At 39.6% G+C, this 27,626-nt stretch overlaps 1 protein-coding gene across 7 annotated transcripts in view; it reads left to right on the top strand.

Annotated features, from left to right (window-relative positions):
* GRIK1 (glutamate ionotropic receptor kainate type subunit 1) overlaps positions 1-27,626 on the top strand; it is a 161,438-nt gene that overhangs the window by 89,696 nt on the left and 44,116 nt on the right. For all 7 annotated transcript variants that reach the window (XR_014571144.1, XR_014571145.1, XR_014571146.1 and 4 more), the window contains exons 3-7: positions 215-472; positions 2,382-2,563; positions 12,847-12,900; positions 14,712-14,885; positions 18,219-18,362. Coding sequence is in view for 4 of the 7 variants with exons in the window: in XM_083794777.1 (XP_083650903.1) it covers positions 215-472; positions 2,382-2,563; positions 12,847-12,900; positions 14,712-14,885; positions 18,219-18,362 (812 nt within the window). In the remaining 3 variants the exon portion in view is untranslated. The remainder of the gene's footprint in view (positions 1-214; positions 473-2,381; positions 2,564-12,846; positions 12,901-14,711; positions 14,886-18,218; positions 18,363-27,626) is intronic.

The following is a 27,626-nucleotide window of genomic DNA, read 5'->3' as shown; positions in this document are numbered from 1 at the left end:
TTATAAGCAGGAAACTGGTTCTAGGATATATTGCTAATCAGTAACACCATTTTCAGGGACCATTTCCAAGTGGGTCTTGGAGCAACATGGTTACCCGTTGCCACTTTCAAATCATAAGAATGGATGGAGAATAAATTATCTTGGCAAATGCCTTGCGAGTTTCCTGCTTTTGCTGACCAGCAGCTTCTTCCTCCCCTCCCTCTTCTCCCCACAGCATGTGATCAGCTCGCTCTTGGTGTAGCTGCCCTCTTTGGACCTTCCCATAGCTCCTCCGTCAGCGCTGTGCAGTCCATTTGTAACGCACTCGAAGTCCCACATATTCAGACCCGATGGAAACACCCTACAGTGGATCACAAGGACGCCTTTTATATCAACCTCTACCCAGACTATGCAGCCATCAGCAGAGCAGTTTTGGATCTTGTACTATACTACAACTGGAGAATAGTAACAGTAGTATATGAAGACAGCACAGGTAAGTAGTACAGGTGTGCTGCAAGTCATGTGCTATGTGCTTCTGCTAATGTAAGTACATGGATAAATTCTGTGAGAGAGTGCCTGTGATAGTTCAGTTTGGCATTCTTACAGCAGCTTTCCCCAGAATATAGAAGAGAAAGATCTCTTAAGGCGCAGTTGTGCTTCCACTCCTATGGCTTTTGGAAAGCTGTTCACTTCATCAGAAGTTAAGAAGTCACCAGGAGGTAGTTTCTCAGTTCTTGGTACTGAGTCACATTTCGCTTCCTGTTTGTGGAACCAGTATCACAGCTTGAAACTGGTAAGTATTCTAGTGTGGGGCTGATTAGGGATTCCCTGTCTCAGTGAGGGGTTGATCTTTAAAAGAATGCATTTACAAACTAAGAGTTCAAACTGTAGCATTTTTAATGCAGAGACTCTCTTCTTCCTTGGAACTCTCTCAGAAAAAAACAAACCCAGTTGTCAGCTGGATACTGAATGCTGAATCTAAAAGGTGCAATTCGTGTAAATGTTTCCATCCTGGGACTCTTAACTAAGAAGTCATAATGCTTAATATTCTGTATTGATTGTTGATACTTGAAGACATCCAAAGAACAGATCCAGTATTGCAGGAAGAGAAAAAGACTGTTTTTTTCTAAAACCATTGCCAATAAATTGAGTGAAAATCAACAGTGAAAGCCAACGGCCAATAGCCAACATAGCAATAACTCGATAACCTCAGAAAAAATAGTGATCCTTCACCTTGCCTTATATGTACCATTGGGTCATTCCGGCAAGGACATTCATGCACAAGACAAATATATACCCACACCCAGCAAGAGAGCAATGACTTTTTTCATATTAATCATTTGTTTTTTGTTTAAGGAATGCTTCTTGCTCATATTCTCTCTCCCTATAGAGATTTTTAAGGCAGCCTTTTACTTTCACTCAGCAGGAGATCATGGGCTTTTTTTTTTTTTGTGGGAAAATTAAGTTCATGGGTAATGAGAAAGAAATCGTAATCACACACCTCAAAGAACTCTTAACTATCTTACTTTGTTTTTGGAGGCAGTACAAATTACATAGGAGTGCTAAATTAGCTAGTAGAATTGCACTGTGTTTAAATACTTGGACAAATCTTCAGCTGGTTGAGCTCCACTAACTTCAAATAAGCCCTGTAGATTTCTACCAGCTGAAGACATAGTCTTAGAAATCATGTTCTTGTGTTTACAGATATAGAGTTAGATCTCAAAGTATTTCAATTCTTTAGAAGATCTCAGACTTGCTGAGTGACCTTAAGCAAGTCATTTAATTTCACTATGTCCTCGAGCTTTTTGTCTCTAAACTGATGATAAGGAAAAAATAAAGTTCCCCTCTCTAGGGTATTGCAACGTATGCTGAAATGAGGACAATGAAAGCCATATGGATGCCTATTAAGAATAATTATTGTTAAGTGGCACTCAGGTTAATCACTAGCTCAGGTTAACAACTTGTTGCTCACTTAGAGCAACATTGCCTTTTTCTCCCTCAGTCTCTCCTCATTTGCTCATGCCTTATATTAGCCAGGAAAGATAGTAAGGAGGTTTTCTCAATTCTATGTTCTTGTTTAATATTGAAATAATAATTAGCTGCCAGCAAAGAAGAATTATATCATTTTTTGCAATGTACAGTATCAATATTGCATCAATAAAAACATATCCTAGAGTCAACAAATTCCAAACACATTTCAGAGTATTTAGATGCTGAGGCGAAGTGTAGTCATGAAAAGGAAAATCTATAACTATATCAGTCAGAAGCTGGAAAATATGAGGTTAACAACTTATCCTTTAGATATGTGAAACATGTTAGGACTGATAAGAGACCCTTTTTAAGTGACAATAAATACTCACTGCACATAATGGTTAGTTGTATAATTGCATATCATTTTTCAGGTCTAATTCGACTGCAAGAGCTCATCAAAGCCCCTTCTAGATACAACATTAAAATCAAAATCCGTCAACTGCCCTCTGGGAATAAAGATGCCAGGCCTTTACTCAAGGAGATGAAGAAGGGCAAGGAGTTCTACGTGATATTTGATTGCTCACACGAAACAGCAGCAGAAATCCTTAAGCAGGTAAGGGGAAGGGAGTGAAAACACACAACATTCATTTTGTATCCTGAAAGTCATCAGCCTATCTGGTTTTTATTTTGTGGGAAACACTAAAATTGAATCAGTTTTCAGTTCAGCCATAGACTAGTTAATATCAGGGACAGAAGCTGCTAGAAAATGTGCAGCAATTTCTGAGCACTCAACAAGATTTCAGGGCTTCACAGAACCACAAGAACCAGGAGCAGTATTGATGTCTGAAGAGAAGCCCGTAAATATCCAGCAGAAGGAAATATGCATTTCTGTTTCATACTTCAGGTTCTGCTTGACTAGGAAGATTGTTGCATTTATTTTAGGTTGTCTTAGTTTAATCAATACAGTTTGTATGCCTTCCCCCACAAAAAAAAAGAAAAAGAAAGAGACCCATTTGGAGTGCTTAGAGAGTGGCTCACATCGAGCTATTGCCTCTTCAGAGGCTGCACATCAAGTTCAGTGCTGACTACTGTAACAACAGGGCATTAATCCACTGCAGAGAATAGCACAGCTCTGAATTCACATGCCCGTAACAAAGCAATATGTGGTCTACTGGCACCACCTCATTACATTTCAAACTCTGGTACAGCAAGAAGATGGAGTGGAGACATTAACGGAGGAAAAATGTGTACTTTAAAACAGGAAGGAGGCTATTGTTCAAAGTTTCCATAGCCCTGACCTAAATGCTAGAGCTGGATAGTCACACAAGGCAAGGACAAGCACCACAAAGCCTGATGTTAATGGGTTGGGACATTACCAGGGGCACACAAAGAGTGGTGCAAATTAGTATTTGCTGTTGTCACTTACTATATTTTTCCAGACAATCAAAGTCTAAAGCACCAGCTTCTGCAATTCATTGACCTATAGACAATAATACCAAGCAAGTAATGTATTGGGAACTGTGTTTACCTTTTTTGCTGCAGTTGTAGTTTTGGACTTTTTTTAATTTATTTTTTGGTTGTTATTGTTACTTGGTCTAATGGGAAACACTAATCACAGGAGACCATCAGGAGAAGTTCCACTGATCTAAATGCTCAAGGATGCACTGTCCCATAAAAGTTGGGACCTAATGCTTCCATCCCATTGCTGAAATATTTATGTTATGTAGAGTAGCATTATGTGTCAAAGTGGGTAAGCCAACTTACTGGATGTGTTTGTCTGCAGAGCCTGAAACCATCGTCTCCATGCTGGAGACTCTTGGTGCTGTCAATACAGACTTGCAGGGTGGTGTCCTAAGTCAGTTGAGCAACACAGCTGAGAGCAGGCACACAAGTTCCTGTGAGCCAGTAGGGCTGAATTTATTGCAGTCAGGAAAGTTGATCCGTACTATGTTTTAGGGTTTTCTTCATGCAAGTTATATATTTACAACAGGGCCAGATGTAGGCATGATGTTGGAAACCTGAGGAAAGAGCAAGGGCAGGGTGTGCAATCACATAGCTGCTCTCTCACCTGACGGGGAGCACACTGCAACATGCAGCACTATGTGAGAAGAGGGGTGGGCAGGAGAGCTGCTGTCCCCTCGCTCTGCTCGCTGGAGGGACATCCAAAAGCATTACAACATGACAGCAGGAACAAGCTGCTCCCAAATGTGATTTGTGGGGGAAGGGTTAAACTGACAGCATGGATTTTCAGGGATCTGCAAGAAGAAAGTGCAGATGTCTGGCACACTGCAGGAGGCACAGAGCTTCAAATGTACCAGACTGAGTGTAAAAAAAAAAAAAAAGAAAAGAAAAAAAAATATTAAAATAACCTTAGTGTCAAAAGAAGAAGAGGAAGTGCTAAAAGATGCACTAAGACAGGGCAAAGTGGCAGAACAGTTTGTGTGGGAAATGGATCAGGGGAGACAACTGACAGGCTGCAAATACAGATAATGCTCTCCAGTGCCTTAAGAGCCCAGAGAAGGATGGTGAATGGCAGTGTGGAAGAGAACAGGAAAATTAAGGGAGGTACACCTGTAGGTCAAAGCTGCAGGAAAGGAAGCATCATAAATATACGCGAGAAAGAAAGGGAAAATGTCTTTCATATGAGATACTTCAGTGGCTGTATCTAGTTGATGGCAGCAGTAACTCAGGTGTTGATGTTCCTCACTGCCAAAGGCAGCTGTGAAATGCAAAGGTGTGGAGGGCTCTGAATTCATGTGTGGATCATCTGTTTTTAGGTCAGCCACCTGAAGTACCATGGTTCATATTCTCATCACTGCACACAGAAACCTCTATATAATTTTACACTGAATGAGAACAATATATTAAAGAGAATACTACAGAAAATGTTTTAAGAAAACTCTTTAATGTTAGCAGCAAAAAACACATACCATCATTAAATTCTGTAAGATTTCTGATAGGAGTAGAAATCAGAGCCAACAGTCACCTAAAGCAGTCCCCAAAGCAACAACTTCTTGTCTGAGCACTGTATTTACAGTAATGTAGTAAATGCTTGGTAGCCCATACAGAAGATAAATTAGGGTGGTGGAAATGTGTAGCCGGTTGGGGTGGGAATATTTCACAGATTAAAACTGCACCAGGGTCACACTGGCACGTGACCCCCCATCATTTGTGAAACACAAGGATCCTGCATCCTGCTCACCCTCCAAGTCTGCCCAGCTTCACCCCAGAGCTTTGCACAAAGGTCTGCATCTCCCCCCTCCAAGCCCAAGGGTCCAAGCCTCATTACCAGCATTGGCTCCATCTCCTTTGGACACCCCCCACCCCAGGTAGGCAGCATCCCTCACCTCCTCCAAGCCTCACCTAGGCTGGGGAAGAGACAAAAGGCCACCTCTTCCCTGCCTCCAAGCTACAGCTCAGCACCAAGTGCTCTCCAAGGAGCAGTGTGTGTGAGCACCAGCTGTGGCACAGCTTGTTTGCTGGGACAGGGGGACAAGGGATACACAAAAGCTCTTCCTGGGAGTGAAAGGATTAGCATATCAGAAATTTATGTCCTGAAAGTGTCAGCTTATGGAGCTGCGTATGGCAGCATGGAGCTGCCTGGACCAGTTGCATTACCAGGTTTGGGACATGGGGAGGTGACCTCTTCACTTGCCTCCTTTGAGTTTTGTTTACAAACCAGCACAAAAGACAGACTTCTTCTCTTAAATGGGACTATCTTTTCCTTATTTATAGCTTCAACTAAAATGCCACCGAACCACACTTCTTCCTTGTGCACAAGAACAGGAGAATCAATAACCTAATTTAAACAAAATACAAAGCCTGCAAGCCGCTGAATAACCTATTCCCTAATCTCACACATTTTCCCTTCTCTCTGACATGCTGCAGAGAGCCCAGGCTTTCACAGTCCCTGACCAGCTTAATGAGACCTGGCCCTTCCATCATCCACATCTGGAAGGAGTAAGCAGAAATGGTGATTATTAATTACTTTTTCAATAGTTACTTTTTTTTTTCCCTACATATTCCCTCTTGAGGGCTAGTAACTTCATGTGACTGGTGCACAGTGGCTAAAGGAGGTTTCCGTCTCTGTTGCTGGTACCAGGCAGACAGGTAACCTCCCAAACCAGCACATCTGCTGCCCAAAGTGACCCATCCCACAAGCATCAAGGTATCTGAAATTACTTGAGCCAAAACATTACACCAGCAGAGTTTTCAAACAAGATGCACTGCACCAGCAGAGCTGACGGAAAAAGTTTTAGCTGGTCTGTCACTCCCATAGCCTATTTGAAAATATTGGTTGCTGGAGCTTTAAAATTCATAAAGATTGAACAAATGTTCTGACAAGCAGCAAGATCTAGTAGGGAGTCAGGTGCTGAAAGCAGGAGCTAAGTGCAGCTGAGGTTTCTAAGGGTAGAATTTTGATCTCAAAAGACCCAGCTCAGGATCTGCTCAAGCTCTGTAGGAGCCACCCAGGTTGTTTTAAACTGTGCCTGTCCTACCCTGCTGCAAGGGTGCATAGCATCTCCTGCCTTTCCAAGCCTCATAACAGGCATCACTGAGAACGTGAGATAATAAAGCACTCTCCAAATATGCTTAAGACCAACAGGACTGAATCAATTACACGAGGAATTTAGAAACAATTTCTTAGGGAAAAACTTGGTGTTTGCAACACTCACCTGAAATATTCCGTGGACAGAGATCTAGTGCTGTTCTAGACTAGGTAAGCAATCGCACAAGTCAGTTAATTCTAGTTATTGCAAACAGCGATCTGTCTTGTGTGCAAATCTTCCAGTATGTTGTGCACTTACTGTATTTGGGTTGATTTGGTCTTTTTGTATGAGGAACTTTGTTCAAGAGGTTAAGTTGTTAAGGTTAACCTTCAATTTACTCTTCTAATGCACCAATAGTTGGCATAGATTTTACTGTTAGGCAAACGCATGTCTCATAAATTATGTTGCTACTAGCTTTAAATTATCTACTCCCTCCTCCACACCTTTAAAATAAATTTTATGAAATGTGAAGTATATTTAATCAGGTTTAAGACACTCATAAAACATTTTATAAAGACTTCTGTGTTCACTTTCCCTATGTGACAAAGAGCAAAATAACTAATTTGGTTCTTACAGTAGTGCAAAAACTGTCATCATAGTATACATTCCATGTACAATAATAAATGTGAGAATATAAAATTTCAGTTCTTGAGTATGCTCCTTCCTGTAGCTTGTCAGGGAGGCTGAAGCCTACTATCTGCTATGAAAAGGCAGGATTATCTCTGTTCTCACTGCTGCTGGAGGAATACTTGTGGCAGATCCTCCCAGATGACCCCCACGCCCCAGTGTGAGAAGCAGAGAGGTATTCGATATTCATCTCACCGGTTCTCCTCTCTCTCACATCATCTTTTCTGAAACTTCTGTTTCTCATTTCTTGTTAGCCATGCTATCTAGATGAAAGCTAAACTATTTGCAGTACCACCCATACTTCTTGCACATGTAGTTCTTTGTTGCCTTGTAAGCTTCAATGGGTGATGCAAATTCAAGTGGATTTTCAAAGTGATGGGGTGTTTTCAGTCTGTACTGTGAGACTATGTCCACACCGAAGCTTCAAAGGCAATGTCACTGCCCTGGCTCTCCAGGATCTCTTCAGGAAGCATAAGGAGACAGCCACAGCTTTTTGGGCCCCTGGGCCAACACTTTCACTCTGTCCTATTCCTATGGGCCTTTTTTTTACACCTGGTCTCCAATACTAGTAAATGTATGTCTTGTTTCTTGATGTGACTCATGTCTATGTTGGAGGAACTTTTTACCACTTCAAGCTGGATTGCTGCTGTGGATGAGTGTGACATAGGTTACATGGAAGGTTTCCAGTGAGCTAAGTCATGAACAATTAAAGCTGCCTGTGTGAAGTCCAGGAAAGCACAGTAAGCACAGTGCTTTTATGTTGAACATTTTAGAGGCTAGGAGGCAGAGGGACTTTTATTCATCATGGCGTATCTTGCTGATCCTAGAAAATAGTGGTAGTACTAATTAATTGGATAATGAAATGCATTCATTTAATGTTCATGAAATTGAATAATAGCATGACTGAGGAAAATGCTAAGTGAAAGTAAGTGAAGTATCTGATGCGGTTCCATTAGTCTGGTTACAGCCCATCTTGAAGGAAGACTGAGACTAGCTCTAAATGAGGAGATTTTTTTTTTCACAAGATGAAAGAACAGAGGTTAGAGATGAGATATAATGCAAGCCAAGAACAAGGAACCCAAAGAAATTTACAGACATATGAGATTATATTTTGATACAGCCTCTGTCCACTTGACATATATATTTTGATCACCGATGCTTGTTCAGATTCATGATGCAGTTCATGAACAGCTAAAAACACAGGTCTGCTACACATAAGTGCAAACACCCTATTTGAAATGGATAGAGATGGAAGTCTCTTTATCTCATTTGCCACAGCAACCCATATCTGGGTTTGGCTGAAGAACAGATTTTATACAGGGCTGGATGGGAAGGAGATCTGCAAGGAGAATGCAGAGTATTCTATCCTGGTTTCACTAATTTACATTCATCTAAGTTCCACAGCAAGTAAAAGCTGTTATTATTTAAATAGGACATTATTATCAGATGCATAATTATTTAACTAATTGCACACAATGTTACTTAAATAGGAATATGTAATGAAATTCCATTCTAGTTTCTTATGGACAGCTATATACACAAAACCCAATCTCGTTCACAGAATCACAGAATCGTCTAGGTTGGAAGAGACCTCCAAGATCATCTAGTCCAACCTCAGCCCTAACACTAGCAAGTCCTACACTAAACCATATCACTAAGGGCTACATCTAAATGTCTTTTAAAGACCTCCAGGGATGGTGACTCCACCACCTCCCTGGGCAGCCCATTCCAATGCCTAACAACCCTTTCAGTAAAGAAGTTCTTCCTAACACCCAACCTAAACCTCCCCTGGTGCAACTTTCGCCCATTCCCCCTCGTCCTGTCACCAGGCACGTGGGAGAATAGACCAACCCCCACCTCGCTACAGCCTCCTTTAAGGTAACTGTAGAGAGCGATGAGGTCGCCCCTGAGCCTCCTCTTCTCCAGGCTAAACAACCCCAGCTCCCTCAGCCGCTCCTTGTAAGACTTGTTCTCCAGACCCCTCACCAGCTTTGTTGCCCTTCTCTGGACTCTCTCGAGCACCTCCATGTCCTTCCTGTAGCGAGGGGCCCAAAACTGAACACAGTACTCGAGGTGCGGCCTCACCAGAGCCGAGTACAGGGGGACAATCACTTCCCTAGCCCTGCTGGCCACACTGCTTCTTATACAAGCCAGGATGCTGTTGGCCTTCTTGGCCACCTGAGCATGCTGCTGGCTCATATTCAGCTGCCTATCAACCAGTACTCCCAGGTCCTTCTCTGCCAGGCAGCTTTCCAACCACTCATCTCCCAGCCTGTAGCGCTGCTTGGGGTTGTTACGCCCCAGATGCAGGACCCAGCACTTGGCCTTGTTGAACTTCATGCAGTTGACCTCAGCCCATCGGTCCAGCCTATCCAGATCGTGGACTTCCCTTTTCTCTTCTGGGCTGTTCACATTTTCTGCAGTGGGGAGGGCGCTTGCTCTGTGGTAGTAGCCTGTGCAGCTGCTTTGCCAGGTTATTCAGGTGTCCCAACCTGAAAGGGATCTTTGCTCCTACCATGCTTTTACTACTGTCTGTTTCACGGTAGTTCCTACAAGCTGCAGTCCCTATATCTGCAGTGTTAAATGAGTCCTTGCTGCTGAGAGCACACAAGTGCAACTTTTCTAATTACACTAATGGGAGCATCTGAGTCATTAAGGCACTGCTTTGGGGTCTTCAGCACGATACCCAACATTCCTCTTGCTGTTGCTTTAACATGCTTTCATTTTCTGTCTTCCTAATACCATCTTTTAGAGTGGGCATTTGACACTATTATAAAATCCATCCATTCACTGGAAATTTTACTTAGCAACGATGCTACGCTAGAAGAGAAATAAATTATTATTGCAAATCCTTTCATATCTGTGAATAAAAAGCACCCTACTTAGGTCAGTCTACAAATCTAATTCGCAAGTCACAGTGAAGTGCTATGTACCTGTTAACTAATTATCATTGTTAACGAGTGTTAGAGGGGAGGACAACCAGTGAAGCCTGTTCATGTGACCAGTGCTAAATGAGAGGCCAGAGATCAGCGGCAAATCAGAGGCCAGCCTGGGACAGATCCAGCATCAGTGCTGATTCCTTAGCCAGAAAAGGACATTATTATTGCATGTGTGCCACTTATGAGCTCCCTTCCAGCCATCTGTAGTTTCACATCTTAATTGAGTCATTATTAATACAGAAAGTACAAAAATGGCATGTTGGTTAAGCTTTTCTGGGTGGTTGCAATACTTTCTTTAGAAGGAAGAGCTTCAGCAAGCTTCTCTCACGGCACGCTTGGTGTCAGGTCCATGCCAAATCCAGGACACCCTTCCACCACTGGTCACCGTGAAACTGCATCTTAGTTATGGCAGGTAACATTGCTGGTCAAATCCCATTTTTTACATGCAGTTGCCCTTGTTTTTCAAGCATTCTGGTTCTGTTTTGTTTTCAAATGCAGTCCTGCAGCATGATTTTTGAAATCATTATTATTCACAGGCATGTGTATGTGTCCTGCCAGCTCAGTTTATCTTGCATTATTTGGGAATCAATATTTTCAAAAAATGTTTTAATCAAAAATGTGTTCAGGAGACAAACACTCCTCTCTCTCAGGCTACTGCCCTTGGCTGTATGAGGCAAGTAATAACTCGGCTACCTTGGATTAACTAGCTGCGTACCCAGGAGCAGTGTAGCTGCAGCAGCACAAGCTAAGTAATGCTTCCGAAACCCCCCTGCTACACACTTCGTAATCTTTCTAGCTAATATATACTTCTAGTTAACTTAAAATTGTATTTTAAGGCATTATATCGCTTGGCATTGTCCTGGTCCTCTGTTGTCTTACTATTTCTACACAGGCAGATTGGAGATTACACATTCTGATAACAGAAGTGCAATGACTTTATGTCAGATTTTGTATCTCAGGTTAGAATTAAAACTCTAATGAATCAATAATTTAAATCTGTGTATTTGGATCCTCCCTTGTTACATTTATTAATATAATCTTGCTTTCATAATAATGTAACACCATGAACTAACTATGAACTTCCTGTAGAGGACCAGCTAAATTTGGGTATCCAGAGGTTTACCTGGGTTCAAACCACACGTGAATCATTATTACCGAGCTGCTGCTCTGTGCCCCATATGAAGTAATTGGGTTATTTCAGTACAGTTTCAGCTAAAAAGAAACCTGCATCATAAAAATCCTGCCTGACACCTCCTTCCCACAGCAGGGACCATAGTCACAGAAATCCAGCTGCTTCAGGGAGCAGAACTGAGTCCAGTCAAATCAGCTGGGAAACACAGCATGCAGAAGTTTATGTTGATGCTACCATATATCATTTTCTGTGCATAAATAGGGAAGGAACATCACTCTTCATGATTGCTAGAGTGCTCATTTTTACAGGTAATAAAATAACTCTAAGAAATGGAAGAGAAGAGGATTAATAAAATAAGAAATAAAAAAAGCAATTTTGACATGTAAATTCAATGGAGTGTTTCAATAAAATACTTGCCTTCTGGCTTGATTTTTAGTGGCTGGAAATGGATTGGTTGTTTGTGATTAACACTGATTATTATCTTCTGCAGCTTAGAAGGTTCAGGTTCTTCCCTTTCTTTATGTAAGGAATTTCCATACACAATCACACAACTGATTTTCAGAGGCTTTTGCTATGAAAGAATATTGGCAAGCCAAATCATATTATTTTCCCCTGTCTTTCAAGTAGCTATTCAGGCACTGCTGAAAGTATTCTAAAACAGTATTAATAGTACGTGCTTACATTACTCTGATCCAGACTGAATAACACTTAACCTTTGCCCATGTTTCTGTCACGACGATGAATTTTCCACTAGTTTCCTAGTTCACAGTTATTCCTCCACTTCACACAATCCCAGAGAAGGCAAAATGTTTACGTCACAGTAACAGTGTGCGTGGGTGTGGCGACAAGCACAGGTGATGCTGTGCTGGAACTGTAGAGCATCCCGGTACATGTGATCAGGGGTGTCTTATGTAAGCATTTTCAACAATTTTTGGAGAGGGGCTGGAGCAAAAACATATCCCTCTAGAAGTTTCCTTAAAGCACCACTGCAATGTGAGGGCTGGGAAGAAAATCTTCCTCTTTTTCTGCCCAGGGTGGTCAGTCAGTTTGTATTTAAATGCCATCCTTACCACCTTACCTTGCAGAGCTTAAAAACGTCTGACTCTGGAAAATTATTCCGGAACAGAAATCCTTTCCTACTAGCGATTTTGACAACTTCCCGCAGACCTGAATTACCCAGGTGGAACAAAAGGCATTTAAAGAAGTTTTCTTCTTTTCTTTGTTTCTGGTTTACTTCAGTGAGCACTCACCAAGTGTCTTGTTCTCACATGGTAATGTAGAATAAAAATAATGCACCTAAGCACTTTTCCCTATAAATTCCATTGTCTGCTAGTAAATTTCCTTTTAACACTTCTAAAATGCAGACTAAAGAATTTCACTTTTAAAAAATCAGCTCCTCATTATCACCAGTCATTTTTCTTGTCCTAGAAGTTTTGCAATCTTTAATCTCTTTCCTGAGCAGAGGTGATAAAAACGTCATTAACATACAAATATCTTATTTTTTGCTCCTGAAGAAAAATGTAGTTGTAATCAAGATTTATAACCTGTAATGTATTGTTCCAGATTAATCCATGCTTTTCAGAAGACAGTGGAGTATACTGAAAGCATCTAGTGTAAAGCACACTCACCTTTTAATCTTTTTCAACAGATTCTCTCCATGGGAATGATGACTGAATACTACCACTACTTTTTTACAACACTGGTAAGAAACACTGAAAATTTTGGGGGGAAATTTCTATGTTGCAGAAAAGCCAGCTAAAGCCTTTCCCTCGGTGTTTTTATTGCAATTACTCAAGGAATCCTCTGGAGAATGAGTACTAACACTCCTCAGGCATCACAAGGTTAAAGTTTTGAGGTGGTGCTGAGGTCAAAGCTTCTGCAGGCAGTGGGGTACAGCCCCCATCTAGCACAGCATGTGAGCTTGCCCTTCAGTCTCTCTCTACCTAGCTTAAAAAGCATCACCTAATTATTAGCTAGTTGAAGACCACCACAGTCTACTGCATTGACCCCGTCCCTCCAAGCTATTTTTGTTGAGTACGATGTAAAAAGAAGACAGTAATTCAGGGGTTAAGATGTGTACTTTGTCTTAGCACATGTCGGATAAATACAGGTTCATAGCTAAATTGTTGACTTTACTCATATATATAGAAAACAAAAAACACCAAAAAAATCCATATTTATAATTTCACTTGGGAAATATGATAAGAAAAGAAAAACATTAAATTTTCTTTTACGGTACAAATCTATGGATATTCATTTCAGACACATTATTCCTATATTTTAACATATATACCATGTATAACTTAATCCATGCTTAAGATCTATTCACATGGCAAACTAGAAAGACAGCCAAGAGCCAATATTGCTGGAACAATCCTAGTTTGGATTATGTCAGTTCATGTGCATCAGCTTAATCTTTATTTCCATTCCATATAAAATTTTATGTGGAAGTGAAAATTTATTCTGAATCCAAGAGTCAATTCATTAGTCAGAAAAGACTCTCAAACTGTTTGGAACTTGAAGTAGTAGTTTGAAAGAGCTCTCTTTTGAGCCCATTTTAACACCACGGAAAATGTGAAAATTTAGTGTTTACTGTGGACCATACTGTTTTATGCAATAGCAATGAATCTAAAATAAAATGGTGACCAAGAAAAGCAATATACATGAAGTAGCATGGAGCATACATTAGAACAAGCAGTAAGCGGTGTTGGTGGTATCTCAGCATTGTGGTATTGTAAATGCTGACATTTTCATGGCTACTGTGGTATTAAACCATGACCACCACATTTGTCATTTTACTGGCTTGCCGGGATCAACAAAAATTTGTTTTGAAAAACCAGCCTTCAGGCTTTGAAAAGCAGTTAGCATCTTCCCACTGCTTGATAAATCTAGCAGCAGTATGTGCCACACAATTATGCCATTTAGAATATCCATTATTTCCCAGCCCTGTAAACACCAAGCACTGCAGTGCATGGAGTTACTGCGCTCTGGCCCGACGTGTCCATTAGGCATACTGGCAGCGAGTCACCTGAAGCAGGCAAGGCAGGAGAAAAATGGGGTTCATAAGCAGAAAAACTATTGCTCTCAACATCTCTTGGAATTTTCCTTCCCCGAGTTGAGAAATAAGCCCGACGTTAGCCAACTAATTCCTCGTGTTGGTTTGACAGAGCTGTAGTGCTGCTGGAGGACTGTTATAAATTAAAATTAGATAGCGTTGTGCGGGTTGGTTGCAAAATAATGTTGTCGTGGGGGACTGATTTTTACATTCCAACAAAGCAGATATGTGGTTTGTCATAAATTTCACACAGCTTTGGTTTATTCAGATTTATAACTGAAGCGGTCGTGACTAGGTTTTGAGGGCAAGCAGAGAGTCCACATGGGAAAAAAAAAAAAAACAGCACTTAAGCTTTGGATTGAAAACTCAAATACAGTTTTGGCCTAATTGTACCTTCCAAACATCTTGCTTTAAAAATGCTACATCTGGTTTTGTTTGTTTTCTTAATGATGATTTAGGATCTATTTGCATTAGACCTGGAACCCTACAGATACAGTGGAGTAAATATGACAGGGTTTCGCCTGCTCAACATTGAGAATCCCCAGGTTTCATCAGTCATTGAGAAATGGTCAATGGAGCGTCTGCAGGCACCACCAAAACCAGAGACTGGACTGCTTGATGGCATGATGACAGTAAGTGAATGACTGCTATGATGCAGTGGTGTCTACAGCACACTTTACAACTCTGTACTAGCGGAGGTGAACCAATCTCACCAGCATTTCCATTCATAATGCAAATGTTGAAAAACAGAATCCCCAAAACAGATTTCTTTTCATGTGCTTCTACACAGGAGTGCATTTGCCCCATTAACCAGTGTTGTACTTCCCCATGTGGCAAGCCACTGCTGGGAAGCTCTGGAGATGAATAACAGTTCTCCATCACAGGGCTGTCCAGCTTACACCATTCATCTTTTTGTTGTTGAACATATATACTGCCACCTCATTTCTCCATTAATGTTCTGGATGGAGTGTAGAACATAACAGGAAACAAAAACTTTCAGAGCAGGTATAGGATTTATGACCTGCAGGGAAAGATATTGTACATGTGGACAGTTAATAGCATTTCTAAATTGTAAAAGTGCCCTTTCCCTTCATTTCCATCATCTACAGCAACTCTGTCTTTTAAGATATAATTTAAGGATAAATGAAAGGTATCGTCAAGCCAGGAAATCAGGATTTCCTCCCTACCACTCCCCTATGAACCAAAGGAGAGAATAGGAACAATTACACAGACTGGGTGACTCCATCCTGGTTTGTGGAGTAAGGGGTTGCCATCTTTTTGCAGTGTAAGATAATGTGTCTTATATACTGGATGGTATTAGAGGTGATATGAAGTAGACTTTATTGCAGATGATTGCAGGGGAAATTCTGAAGCGTCCTGACATCCTGAAGAGAAATACATTATGTGTGCTATCTAGCATTTCAAAAAAAAAAAAAAAAAGAGCTTTTTCAGTAGTGTTATTTTGCTCACTGATATCTAAAGCAGGGGAGGAAAGTTTCTCTGGGAGCTTCTGATGTAAATAGACAAGACGTGAAAGAGTAGCTATTCACATCTAGCTATTCACCTGCATTCACCTAGCTATAAAACTAGGATTTTAGGAAAAACTAAGTCCTTGCTAGAGTCTTAACCCCTCCTTTGCATCTCTATAATACCTTAGTGTCCTTGATGCTCTGAAACAGCATGAATACCAAGGAAAGCATCTTCCTAGTTGGATGTGATCATTTAAATATTCATAGCAAGTTCTGCTTATTCAGTTTGATGGAGAGCTGCAGTACTGCTATATTTCATTAGACAATAAGGCTATGACAAGCTGCACATTATAAGGAGATCAGGATTACATGTCCTATTGTTATTTCAGATTTTCTTCGTTCAGATTCATGCTGTATTTTTCACCCTGATCTCAGCTTGTGGGAGGTCAGCAGAGCATGACCCAGGCAGTCTTGAGTTCATGTCCCTCTTTATGCACAAATTACACACAGAGGCATAGTTGTTCTAAGAAGACCTTTGAATTTCTTTGCAGTAAGTTAAACAGAATATGAAAATCAGAAAGACAAATTCCTAGCTCTTAGTCCCTTTCTTCTTAAGTACAAGCACAGGTGTCAACATATAGGCACTTTGCTTCAGAAAATGGGGTGACCTTTTGTTCCTCAATGCTACCCCAAGCCCTAAAACATAACAAGAATGAGAGCAGAAACAAATGAGTGCTGGAGATAATATAACCTAACCTCTCAGTTGCTGCTTGGCAGGATGGATAACTAACAAGTCATATGAAATTCCAACTGCCAACTCCGGCAGTGCTGCCCAACATACCAACCACACAGGATGCACCATGTCATCAAGTAACAGCAACGGTGGTCCCAGATGGTAATGCAAAGTGAGGTATGCACTGAAATGTTTTCAACAAGCATCTCCAGAGCCACTAGGCCTTGGACACAGACCAACATGGACTTCCGCACCCATGTAATATTCAATCCTGAACAACTCTCCCATCTACCAAAAAAAAAATGATCTCAAGTCCACTGACATTAATTGAAATCTTCCCACTGACTTGGAGGGATTTTGGATCAGGCCTTTAATCACTGTGTCTGTTTGTATCAAGTATCTGTTTTAAGATTCTTGACACTGAGAACAATTGTTGCTATCTCTTCCTGCTTGCCTCGCCATTTATAAGATTTTCAATTAGCTTGGGTTGTGGGAGCATTGTTCCGGGCAGATCCTGACTGGTGTTTCAAGAGCGATTCCTCATCTGCAGTACATTAAGATTAGTTGATAAATTCAGATCACATTTGATTGCCAGCAAACTCTTCCAATGCTGATAGGACTGATGCTGTCGTAATGTACTTAGGTAAATGAAACAGACAAAGAATCAAATCTATTAATTTCCCAAGGGAATTGCAGGGGAAAGGAATAAAAATGGATTAGCTTTGCAGTTCATATAAATGAGTCCAGTTTTTCTCATCTCCAGTTACTGCCTTTTTTTAAGATCCTTCCTTAATTATTCAGTAGTTTTTCAAGAAATGTAAGCACTTCATTTTTACAGTCCCTGTGCATTAAGTTAAACACAGACATTTCCACCTCACACACCAGAGCACTGAAACGCAATGCAGGTGAAGGTGAGATTTTTCTAAAACTTCCCAGTGGCAAAGGCTGATAAGGTGATTGATATTAGTCTGAGGCTTACTGGGCATGATTTTAAACCACTAAAACCATTCTCAAAAAAAAACCAAAAAACAAACAAACAAAAAAAACATAACAAGCATCTGGTGATTGTAGTAATATTTTGGTATCTTAGGGGTGTATTCATCTGCCCTGTCTTAGACAACTATAAGTTAGATGTAGGAGTTCAACTTTATTACCAAGGCACCTCAAAATGACAAGTCACCTCTCTCTAAGGTGTCATGCCAGGTGTGGCAGAGGAATTGCTATAGCCAAAGCTCAGTAGGGCCATTTCACCCATTTGAGCCAAAAGCTGGGATCCCTGAGGGCAGTAGACACTTAGGAATGATAGATACCTTTGGAATACTTACCTGGTGCTTGGTGGGACTGATTTCCCTGGAAAGCCAGGACCTGGGCTGTGTATCACCTTAGGCTTGTTAAAAATGCTCACCATGACACACAGCTATCTGCAGGCTCCTTCCCGTGTTTTCCTCCCTGTGTGCATCTGGAAATACTCTTAAAGTAATATGAGCTGGAAAAACAAAAAACAACCAAAAAAACCCAAAACAAACAAAAAATTACCAAGTTTTGTTATAGCTCAGATCTCCATGGAGCACCCAGGAATGAAACAAGGAAACAGAGGCCTCTTCCATACTAGCAGCCCAGGAGAATGGTTATCAGTAGAGAAAAGCAGGGACTGGACACATAGATGTACTTTAAAGAAAGCCTTTCTGTTTCTTTCTTTCTTTCTTTCTTTTTTTTCTTTCTTTTTTCTTTTTTTTTTTTTCTTTTTTTTTTTTTCCACACAGACTGAAGCAGCTCTGATGTACGATGCTGTTTACATGGTAGCAGTGGCCTCCCAGCGTGCCTCCCAAATGACTGTCAGCTCCCTACAGTGTCACAGACACAAGCCGTGGCGTTTTGGACCCAGATTTATGAATCTGATAAAAGAGGTAAGTGTAGACCATCTGCTTATGGCTATCATAATCCTTCCTCTGTTCTTTAACCACACTGGCTTGTGTTACTGCTCCTGTGCCTTTGTCATATGCTATCGTCTGATTTCTGGCACCCAGACACTCAATTTTTCTTGACCTTCCTAGCAGAGAAATGTTGACTTACAGAAACAAGGTTGTGACCTGCATTTTAGTGGCAACTCTGGTCTTTCAAAAAAACAAGCTACTAAACCCTAAAATGATAAAATCTCAGACTAATATGATGTAAGAGTTCACATAGATTTTGCTTGGTTAATGTTTATTATGGATGTCTAACTTCTAAAACTAACAACAAGCATTCTAGAAATTGAAAGAAAGGTGAGTTGGTTCACCACTTAAGCCTGGCTGTTCTGCAGACTGTTTGATCAGTACACCCAATAACACAATATCCAGTCTTTATTATGAGTCTTAAATGGAAACTTTTCCTTTAGAGCACAGTATAGAAATAAAAATGAGAAATTATCTGAAGTTTCCTAGATCTGTTTAATCTTTCCTCTCTTTTTTTGTCCATGACAATGGGATTCCTGTCAAAGCCAAATTCATTAGCATGTGGGTAGGTAGAACAGGACCTGTAGGTTGCGGCACAAGGTAAGTGGTGGCAGCATGTCAGGACATATGACTTAACCTAGGAATATTATCAGAACAATCTGAAAGGCAGGACATGTGGCAGTTACAGAACATGTAGAAGAACTGTTGTCACTTCCTCCAAAACCAAGGAAAAAATTCAGAATTGTCATAGGCAGGCTACAATGTGGGCATTCACCTACACAGAAAGCAGTGAAACGTATTGACACAGTACTCTCCACACACAGTTTTATGGATTTTAAGTTTTACTTGTAAGCTTCTCTTCTTGAAAGTACAAAGAAAAAAAAAACAAGTGTCACCCCAGTGCTCAGACACCTGACTTAGAATTAAGGAAACTTTGGAATACTTCCCAGCCTGTGACACAGATCGAGGGAACAGTCACAGGAGACAGGGAGACAGCACCAGTAAAGCTCATTCCCTCACACTGATCTCAGCCATGCCGTATCCAGCTCACCCTCTGGGGAGGAGGAGGGATGACTGTAAGCAGGAGCAGAAGATGAGAAAAAGATCTCGGAGGATGAACTTCTCTCTCCCTTCCTCCCTCCCCTATGATTTGATCTAAGCAGCAACTTTTGCTCTTGTACTTCTTAATCTCAAGCTAAATGAGGTAGCAGTGCTATTCATACAATTTCTGGTACATTAAAAAAACAAACAACAACAACAACAAAAAAATCATATTGAAAATCAGCAAAAGATTTTGTAAACAGTGAATGCACCTGTATATTTCTACAGTGGTGTCCTACCTATTTTGGGTGAGATTGAAAATATAGTATAAGGGTCCTGAATCCTAAGCCAGAAGTCCTTTGACCAAAAACACTGGATGAATCTCAGCAGATCCCATTCAAAGCTTAATGTTAAATGGTTATACAGTTCACATTTATCATGTACAGCTGGCTTCTCTTGCATGGAGTGAGATATGTAAGCTAATCAGTGATTGTTGTGCAGATAGTGTCTTTCATGGTCAGTAAAACACTGATTTAAACACTCCAAGGGTCTTATCTTTCTGTTTCTGTTCTAGTCCAAAAGATGGTTATTAAAATTACATGATAAGGTTTAATAACACAATATTACATTTCCCTTAAAGGCTATAACAGGTGTTGGAAACTAAATAGCAAATGCAATTATATGTTCCTTGTTCATGTTAGGATACGGTTTGCTCAACAAGGAGGGATGAACTGTATAAATTAGGAATCAAGTGAATAGGCATGGAGAAAAACATCAAGCAGGCGGAAGAATAGTTTGGGCCCACATAAATTCAATTTAATTATATTATTTTGTTACGTGGCACTGACAGTAGTTGAAGCCATTTCACAGACTGACCTAAAGACAAATGTTCCATGCCACAGTCCCAGTAAATAACATTCAGACAATGAAGTTGCATGCAAGGAGTAGTTCAGGTGTTAGAGCTTAGCATGAACTTCAGAGGCTCCCTGGTGTGATTTGTTTTTGTTTTGTTTTGTTTTGTTTGTTTCATTATGACTTGGTGTTGATAAGCACTGCAGTCATATCATTTGCTTTATGATCCCATGCTATAAAATGCTAGGCTGATGGTAACAGAGAGGACCTCAGAACCCTTCTGGACACAAGCAGAAAATAAGGTGGAAATCATCTGTCTTGTATAAGAGCTGGTAAGATGCTTCTCTCTTCACTGTCCAGAGGACAAATTAAATTTTTTAAGGTTGTCACTGTCCTGTTGGATAATCAAAGCACATGTCATACCTGGTCTTCAGGTACACAAGTTATCTTCTTCCAGAAAGCAGTAGGAAAGTGGATATCCTAGGGCAAAATATCTTCTTCTGATTGGTGTTGGTCGAAATGCATGCCCATTGGAGTCCATTTCTGAATTTTCAGAGTACGTAAAATCAAAAGACAGCTAATTTAATGTGATAATAGTCCTCTCTTGTTCTTAGGACTTCAGGCAAGTATACCAGGCAAGAGCAGTACCAGAACCACTGCCTATTTTCCCTAATGACCAAGACTTACAGTGCTACTAGTAGGACTATAGGAGAAAAGCACTAGAAAAAAATGTCTGAAACTACAGGATAATCAATTACAGTGACAGAAAGAGTATTCTTCTACTCTTTAAAGATCTTATGAACTAATGCTGATTGTAGGAACAATTTGGAAAATTGCATGGAAAAGTAAGCCTGCTCAAAGTCACCCAGCCCTGAGGATGGCTTTGAGGTCAGAGAGGTCATCAGCTAGTTCCCATGAAGGAGGCTGTTATACATAAAATACCCTGTCTGGGATCAAGACTGTTCTACAATAGCTCATGAAGATCTTTTTAATGAAAAGTAAATCCTTGTCAGAAGCTTGTCTCCCTCAGTGACCTAATGTCATTGATATATATATGATATTTTAATATTTTAGCCCTTGTGGAAGTGTTTGCAGGGAGTACCATCTTTCGCAAGCCCAGAAAGAAAAATGATGTTATTCTCTCTTCATGAAGGGAAGAAAAAGAGAAAGCATGATTCCACCTTTCCTAAGTGACCATGTGTGTAAACATGAAACAGGTGTTCATAATTAAATGATCAGTTCCCCTTTAAATCATGAGATAAGCTCCAGAATAACAACTACCTATTGATTTTTATTCAATTATCATGTAAACCAATGTGCATTCCCTTCACTGAAATCCAGTAACAATTACAAGAACAACTGTATTGAGAAGAATTTCAGAACATAGAGATGCAGACTTTATCTTGAATGACTTTATTAAATCCCTTCAAACAGAATCACACACACAAATCTCAAAGATTAAAAGAAATCTGAAGCATTTACATCTACATTTGACCTTATGTTATGTTGTTGACAAGATATGTTTCAAGCATGTCTGGTCAGTAGATACCAGGAGTGAGAGAAATCCATCTATATTATAAATAAAACAATTAAAAACAGACTTCTTTTGGTGATATTACATTATTAAAAACACCACCATCACCAATAACACATTGTAAAAAGACGATTCTTGACAGTCTTCTGAGCTCAATGAATTCATTATGTAGGCTAGCATAATGATCACAGAAAGAAACAAGATAGTTAGACTTGGTCATAGAAGGACTACCATAACTGTATGATTTTCAAGCCTATGGATAAACTTATTTATAATAATTTTCCTGAGCAAAGATGTCCCAGCTAGATTGGAAAACCAATATAACTCAAATGGTTTTAAGCTCAATAAACTTTTTCATTGGAATTTATAAGTTTTTCTTCTAGATGATTCTTGTTTCTTCAGGTAATATATGGTATGTCTCATAGACGGTCTCTGATCTGCAGCAAAGACAAAGATTAGTAACATTAAGTCCCTGAAGAAGCTTGCATCGCTTTTCCTTCTTAAAAACCTATAATGAGGGCTTAATTTAAGTTATTTTTACAGGGAAAAGATACTGTAAGTGTTGAACACATTGTATAGTTTTTAAAGTATCTAGCATTATGAGACTCTGGTCTGTGGATGACGCTCTGCTTCAACAGTAAAATTAATAAATAATAGTAATGTATCCAGTCCTTCCCTGTACAAGAGGACAGTAACTGGCTCAGCATCAAGAAATGAAGCTATCCAACAAGACCATCTTTACCTACTTAGGTTGTAATTTTGCCTGTTTTTTGAAACCATGACAATAACTCAGAGCGTTGTACTCTGCATTCTGGTTACATTGGCTGTAAATATTTTAATTTTCTGCTTCTTTCTTACAAAAAGAAGAAAAAAGTACTTATATACAGAATAATATCACTCCTGTAATCCAAACTCAAGGCATTTAAGCAAATGACAGCCATGGTCTGCAGAGAGAGAGGCCTTTCCATCAGCATAGTTAGGAAGCTGGTAACAAGCAGGCATTATACTTCCCAGCCACCACAAAATGAGCTGTGGAGCAGCTAAGTCCTGCACCACAAGTAAAAGAGGATTCTTGAGCTAAACCAATTCTTCATGTAAAGTAATGTCCATGGAAATCAAAAAGATAGGAGGACTTGGTCATACGAGGACTACCACGTCCAAGTATCTTGCAAGCCTCTGGCTAAACTTGTTTGTAATAATTCTTCTGAGTGAAGATGTTTCAGAACGTTAGCCACTAGCCAATACTTCCCTACAAAATAAGCTACATATCCACCTCACCTGTGCTGAAATTGTACAAAAAAAAAAAAAAAAAAAGAAACTTCCTTCTGTTCCTAGGTATCTGTTATATACATGCTTATTCTACACCAGACTGATCTACGACCAAAAAAAGCAGCAGTAAGCCTATTTTCTCACATATTTAGTGCAGTTTTGCAGGTCTGAGATATTGTGTTTTTTAGTCAGCACATGGATATTTGAAAGTTTATCTCCTTGAGATCTCTGAACTCTACAACGTTTACCCAGCACTATAGATGGGTGGCAACTGTGCGCTACGAGGCAACTATGCACTCATTCTGATCCGCTGGTGCAGATGACATCCTGTTGGTTTGTTTTTCTCTTGGTAAGGGGGAAGGAAACATCCTCAGGACTACTAGATTTTCTTGGAAGCTCCTATGGAGGGAACTGAAGCCAAAACTAAGTGAATTGAAGATGGCACCACCACATGCAGATTGATTTTGCCCAAGTCTGATGAGCTGATCAGCATTTTGAGAGGACTGGAACAGTCAGAGTCTTGATTAATTGGTATCAAATCACAGGATGTAATTTTCAGGGAATTCTTGATAATAACTAACTAAATCTAAAACAAATGTTGAACATCATTGGAAGAAGAAATTGAAGATTTTTCATTACAGAAATAGTATGACTTCAAATTAAGACAGAAAGGAAAGCAATCCCTTTGGGGAAATATTCATCATTATTTTTGGCTAAAATTTGAAGCATCTCCAAACAAAGAAACACAAAACATTTTACAAGAGAAGAAAATACATTTTTTTTTTTTTAATTAACATTTATTGCTATGAAATTCAACATGGAGCATTTTCATGTTGCTAAAAATTTATAGTCATGCACCACAAGACTGTGGGTGTTAAGAGACCCAAGAACCCAACATCTCCCTTACTGCCTGAAGAAAAGTCTGTGTGTCAGTCACCTGACCTTTCTGATGCACAGAAATCTCTATTCACATGACTTAGGAAAGACAACAATATTTCAACTCCAAAACATAAACTAGTATCTGTTCTGTTGCATCTTTTTCATTGTGTTTCAGTGTTAAGATAAAATATATCATCTCTAACATATGGGTGGCAGTTATCTCTGGGCTCTAATGCTCCAATATTTAGTTAATCCAAAGAAAAGCAGTTATTTAGTTTAGCAGGACACCAGATAATTTGGTGGTAGGATTTGATCCACTCTCATTAAAATAAATATTTTTCTTTTGTTTACTTTTTAAAAACTTACGTCTTGCCCATAAATTAAGTTATGCATTTCTGATATAAGCCTACTGCTTTCTGTTACTTTGAACTGGAAACTCTTAATTGAAAGAGCAAACAAAACAACTGCTAGACTTCCATCCCATGATGATTTATGAGAAAATAAAGGTCAGCTTTCCATGAAGATAATGTATGGCTGAGATTAATGCCAACAGAGATTCATATTCTGAAATCAAATTTCAAGTTTAAAATTTATGCAGTGATCTGTGCACACATAAATAGCAAAATAATGGTCCTACAGCTTGCATAGTAAGAATAAATACATAATGAATAGATAAAAATTATCGGCAAGGCTCTGATACTGCAATGTTTAGAATGAAAACAAGAAATCTGACAAAAAGATTATGTATATTCTCTTCCATTCAATTTTTACTTTGTCAAATATTATGTAGAAAGTAGATTTGTTTAAAAACAGTGAGAAAGAATTCCTACAAAGTGTTTTTATCTGAATATATGGAGTGTATTTTTATATTTGCTACACAAAATCATTTTTTTCAGAACAGATTTTATATGTTATAGTCTACTAAAAATACACTTCATTTATTCCACACTGATATTTGCATTTAAGTGTTAGTGCATGGCCTAAACTTTATTATAATTATTTGTATTGGAAAAGCTCCCAAGAACCCTAGCCATGCCACCATTGAGCAATTCACTATGCACAGTCTTTACTCCAATGACTTTACAAGAAAACTGTTAAATGCAGATGGTTTAGATTTTGGAGCAGTGTACACTCATTAAAATGATCTGTTCCTCAACCACGCATACTCCTACTCACTCATTCACATATTTGCCAGCACTCGTGTGCTGTTATCCCAGGTGGAAATGACACAGAGCTTTGCACCATGTGAAGTCCCCATGGGTTCCTTGTCATCTCTGTAGTCCAGTGGATTAATGTCACTGTAATAGTACAACAGTGCAGTCAGGGAGGATGTTTCCCACACAAGATGCTGGGTGGGAACACTGAAGCTCTGGCTTTGTTTCCTGGCTCTGCTGTGGCCTCTGCAACCATGAGCAAATCTTTTCTGGCCAGTTCCAAAACTGTGCCTCCATTACCTGAGAGGGCAAAGCAGGTCACTGCTTTGTAGGCTGACATGATCAGGCTGTTCACTATCTGCACTTGTAGCTATCACCTCATTCCAAAACAAAAGTGACAGGGCCTGAAATCTAGGTGAAGAAGCCCTCTAGCTGGAAATGCTGAGATTCTACTCTGTACAAGATGGATGACAGCTCTTGTCTAGTTAATGTATTTAGTCTGTTAGCTATGTGGAACATGATGTCTCTATACTGTCTTGCTTATACAAACAGTATCTATTACAACACAGTCCCATTCCCCATTAACAGAATAGTGTAAAGCTGTTTTCCAAGTTCATAACCCACCCAGCCACTTCAGCAGCAGTCATATTTGTGTAGCATAAAATACACTAGGAAGAATACATGACAAGGTTTAACCTTTCCTTCTGATCCTTCAACACCACTCCCTCACCTCTGTTACTATAAAGCAATCTGGTAAGTGTAAGCTTTAAAGGAACTCAAAGGCGTTTCAAACATATGCTCTGAAATGAATCCACCTGAACTGTCATCTTCAAGTATTCAGGGTTTACTTATCAAATCTGTAACACCAAAAGCCTTTAGTGTGATTACCTGAAAGTCATTAAGCTCAACCACTGCTCTGGAAACAAGCACTCTTGAGCAGTTCACAGAAAAGCCTTTCTTCCCTAAGAAATCCTCCTTCTCTATTCACCCACTATTTCTCTTTCCTGTTTCAAGACAGGGGTGTGCTCAACCTTATAATAGCTGCCTAAACACCTTCCTAAGAACAAGCCTCCCTACACCTCCTCTTTTTCATCAGTGCTGTTTATTAGAAGCCCAGGATAGTATCAGTCCTGGAGTAATGAGACTATGAAACATCTTGATTTTCAGTGGGGCAGATAAAACCCTGTAATGGTGAATGCTGAAACTCTTTTTATTACATCTGTTATGCTGGATTTGGAAATAGAAAAGTCATACACTAACTCACTATATTCCTTAATCCTTAAGAATCTCTTTTAAAAAGAGGATTAATTGTAAGAGCTGATAAGTTGATGTGTGGCTCAGAGCACATTTATTATGATTTCCACTGTAACTAGTAGCAATAGCACAATCTCTTAAATCTATCAACTGTTTCTGCAATTCTAATAAAGCAGAAGCTTTCTCCTCCAAAAGGAAAGAAACAACAAGAGAATTAAAGGAATTTTTTCCTTGTCATTAGCATTTTGATTAGGACATTGTGGCTATGTTATTTACTGAGTTGGAAGATTTAGTTGTAGAAAAGCGAGCTGTAGTATTGTCAGTACATGGCCACAATCTAGATGTACTTAAACCTACTGTTTTACAAATTTTTCAGATATCTGATTTTGTAGTCCAGAAGTGTAAGTTTCAAGTAGGGAAAAAACATGAGAAAAGGAGCTCACTCACGACCTCGTCTCTTGCCATCAAGCAACACAATTCATATGCTATGTATATGTGCATTAGTCATCAACAATGATTCTGTAACGATCAGAATCCGCTCTGTTAATAAGTCTAAGACCCATTGGAGGAGACACCATCATCCACCTCTGCATTTGGATGGCAGTTAGCACAATAGTCCTCATCAGACATTTTGGATTAGCAGTTCATAGCTAAAGTAGTTTTTCACTTTCTTTATAAACAAGTAATACTGACCAAGCACAACAGGTCTATCACTCTAGTAATCTTGATATGTCTTTGAGATCCCTGTATGTACTCATCTGCCACCTGTTGTTAAAATCTGAAGGATGCTGTACCTGAAACGGCATGGTGTCACTATGTACAGAGGCTGCTACACCCTCACTCACTGTACTTTGATAATGTTTATCTGAGGTAAAATGTTCTAGTGAGATGGTGGCTAAAGGAAATTATAATATAATATGAAGTTCTGTGTCTCTTCAACACAGAACTGATTTGCTTTCAAGAGCCTCATTTTGGTAGACCAGCACAGAACTGAAAAGAATTTCCTAATTGTAGTCCAAACACCTTACACAGTTATTCTGGAGTATGTATAGGTCCAAAAAGACTAAGTTGCTAGCACATCTCTGCCACTGTGCAAAGGTAAATGAGCAAACATAATTTGTGGAGTTGAAAACAAGTATATTCTCTTCCTGAATTCCAGGCCAGATGATTGCCAGTAAGTTGTTATTGTTTTCTAAACAATTACATGATAGTGAATTCAGCTAATACCTTCTACTTCATAACTGCAGTTATTTA

This window comes from Anser anser, assembly GCF_964211835.1.
Source record: "Anser anser genome assembly, chromosome: 1".
In the NCBI taxonomy this organism is placed as follows: domain Eukaryota; kingdom Metazoa; phylum Chordata; class Aves; order Anseriformes; family Anatidae; genus Anser; species Anser anser.
Note: the sequence above shows the minus strand (reverse complement) of the source record. Positions and strands in the feature narration are given on the sequence as shown.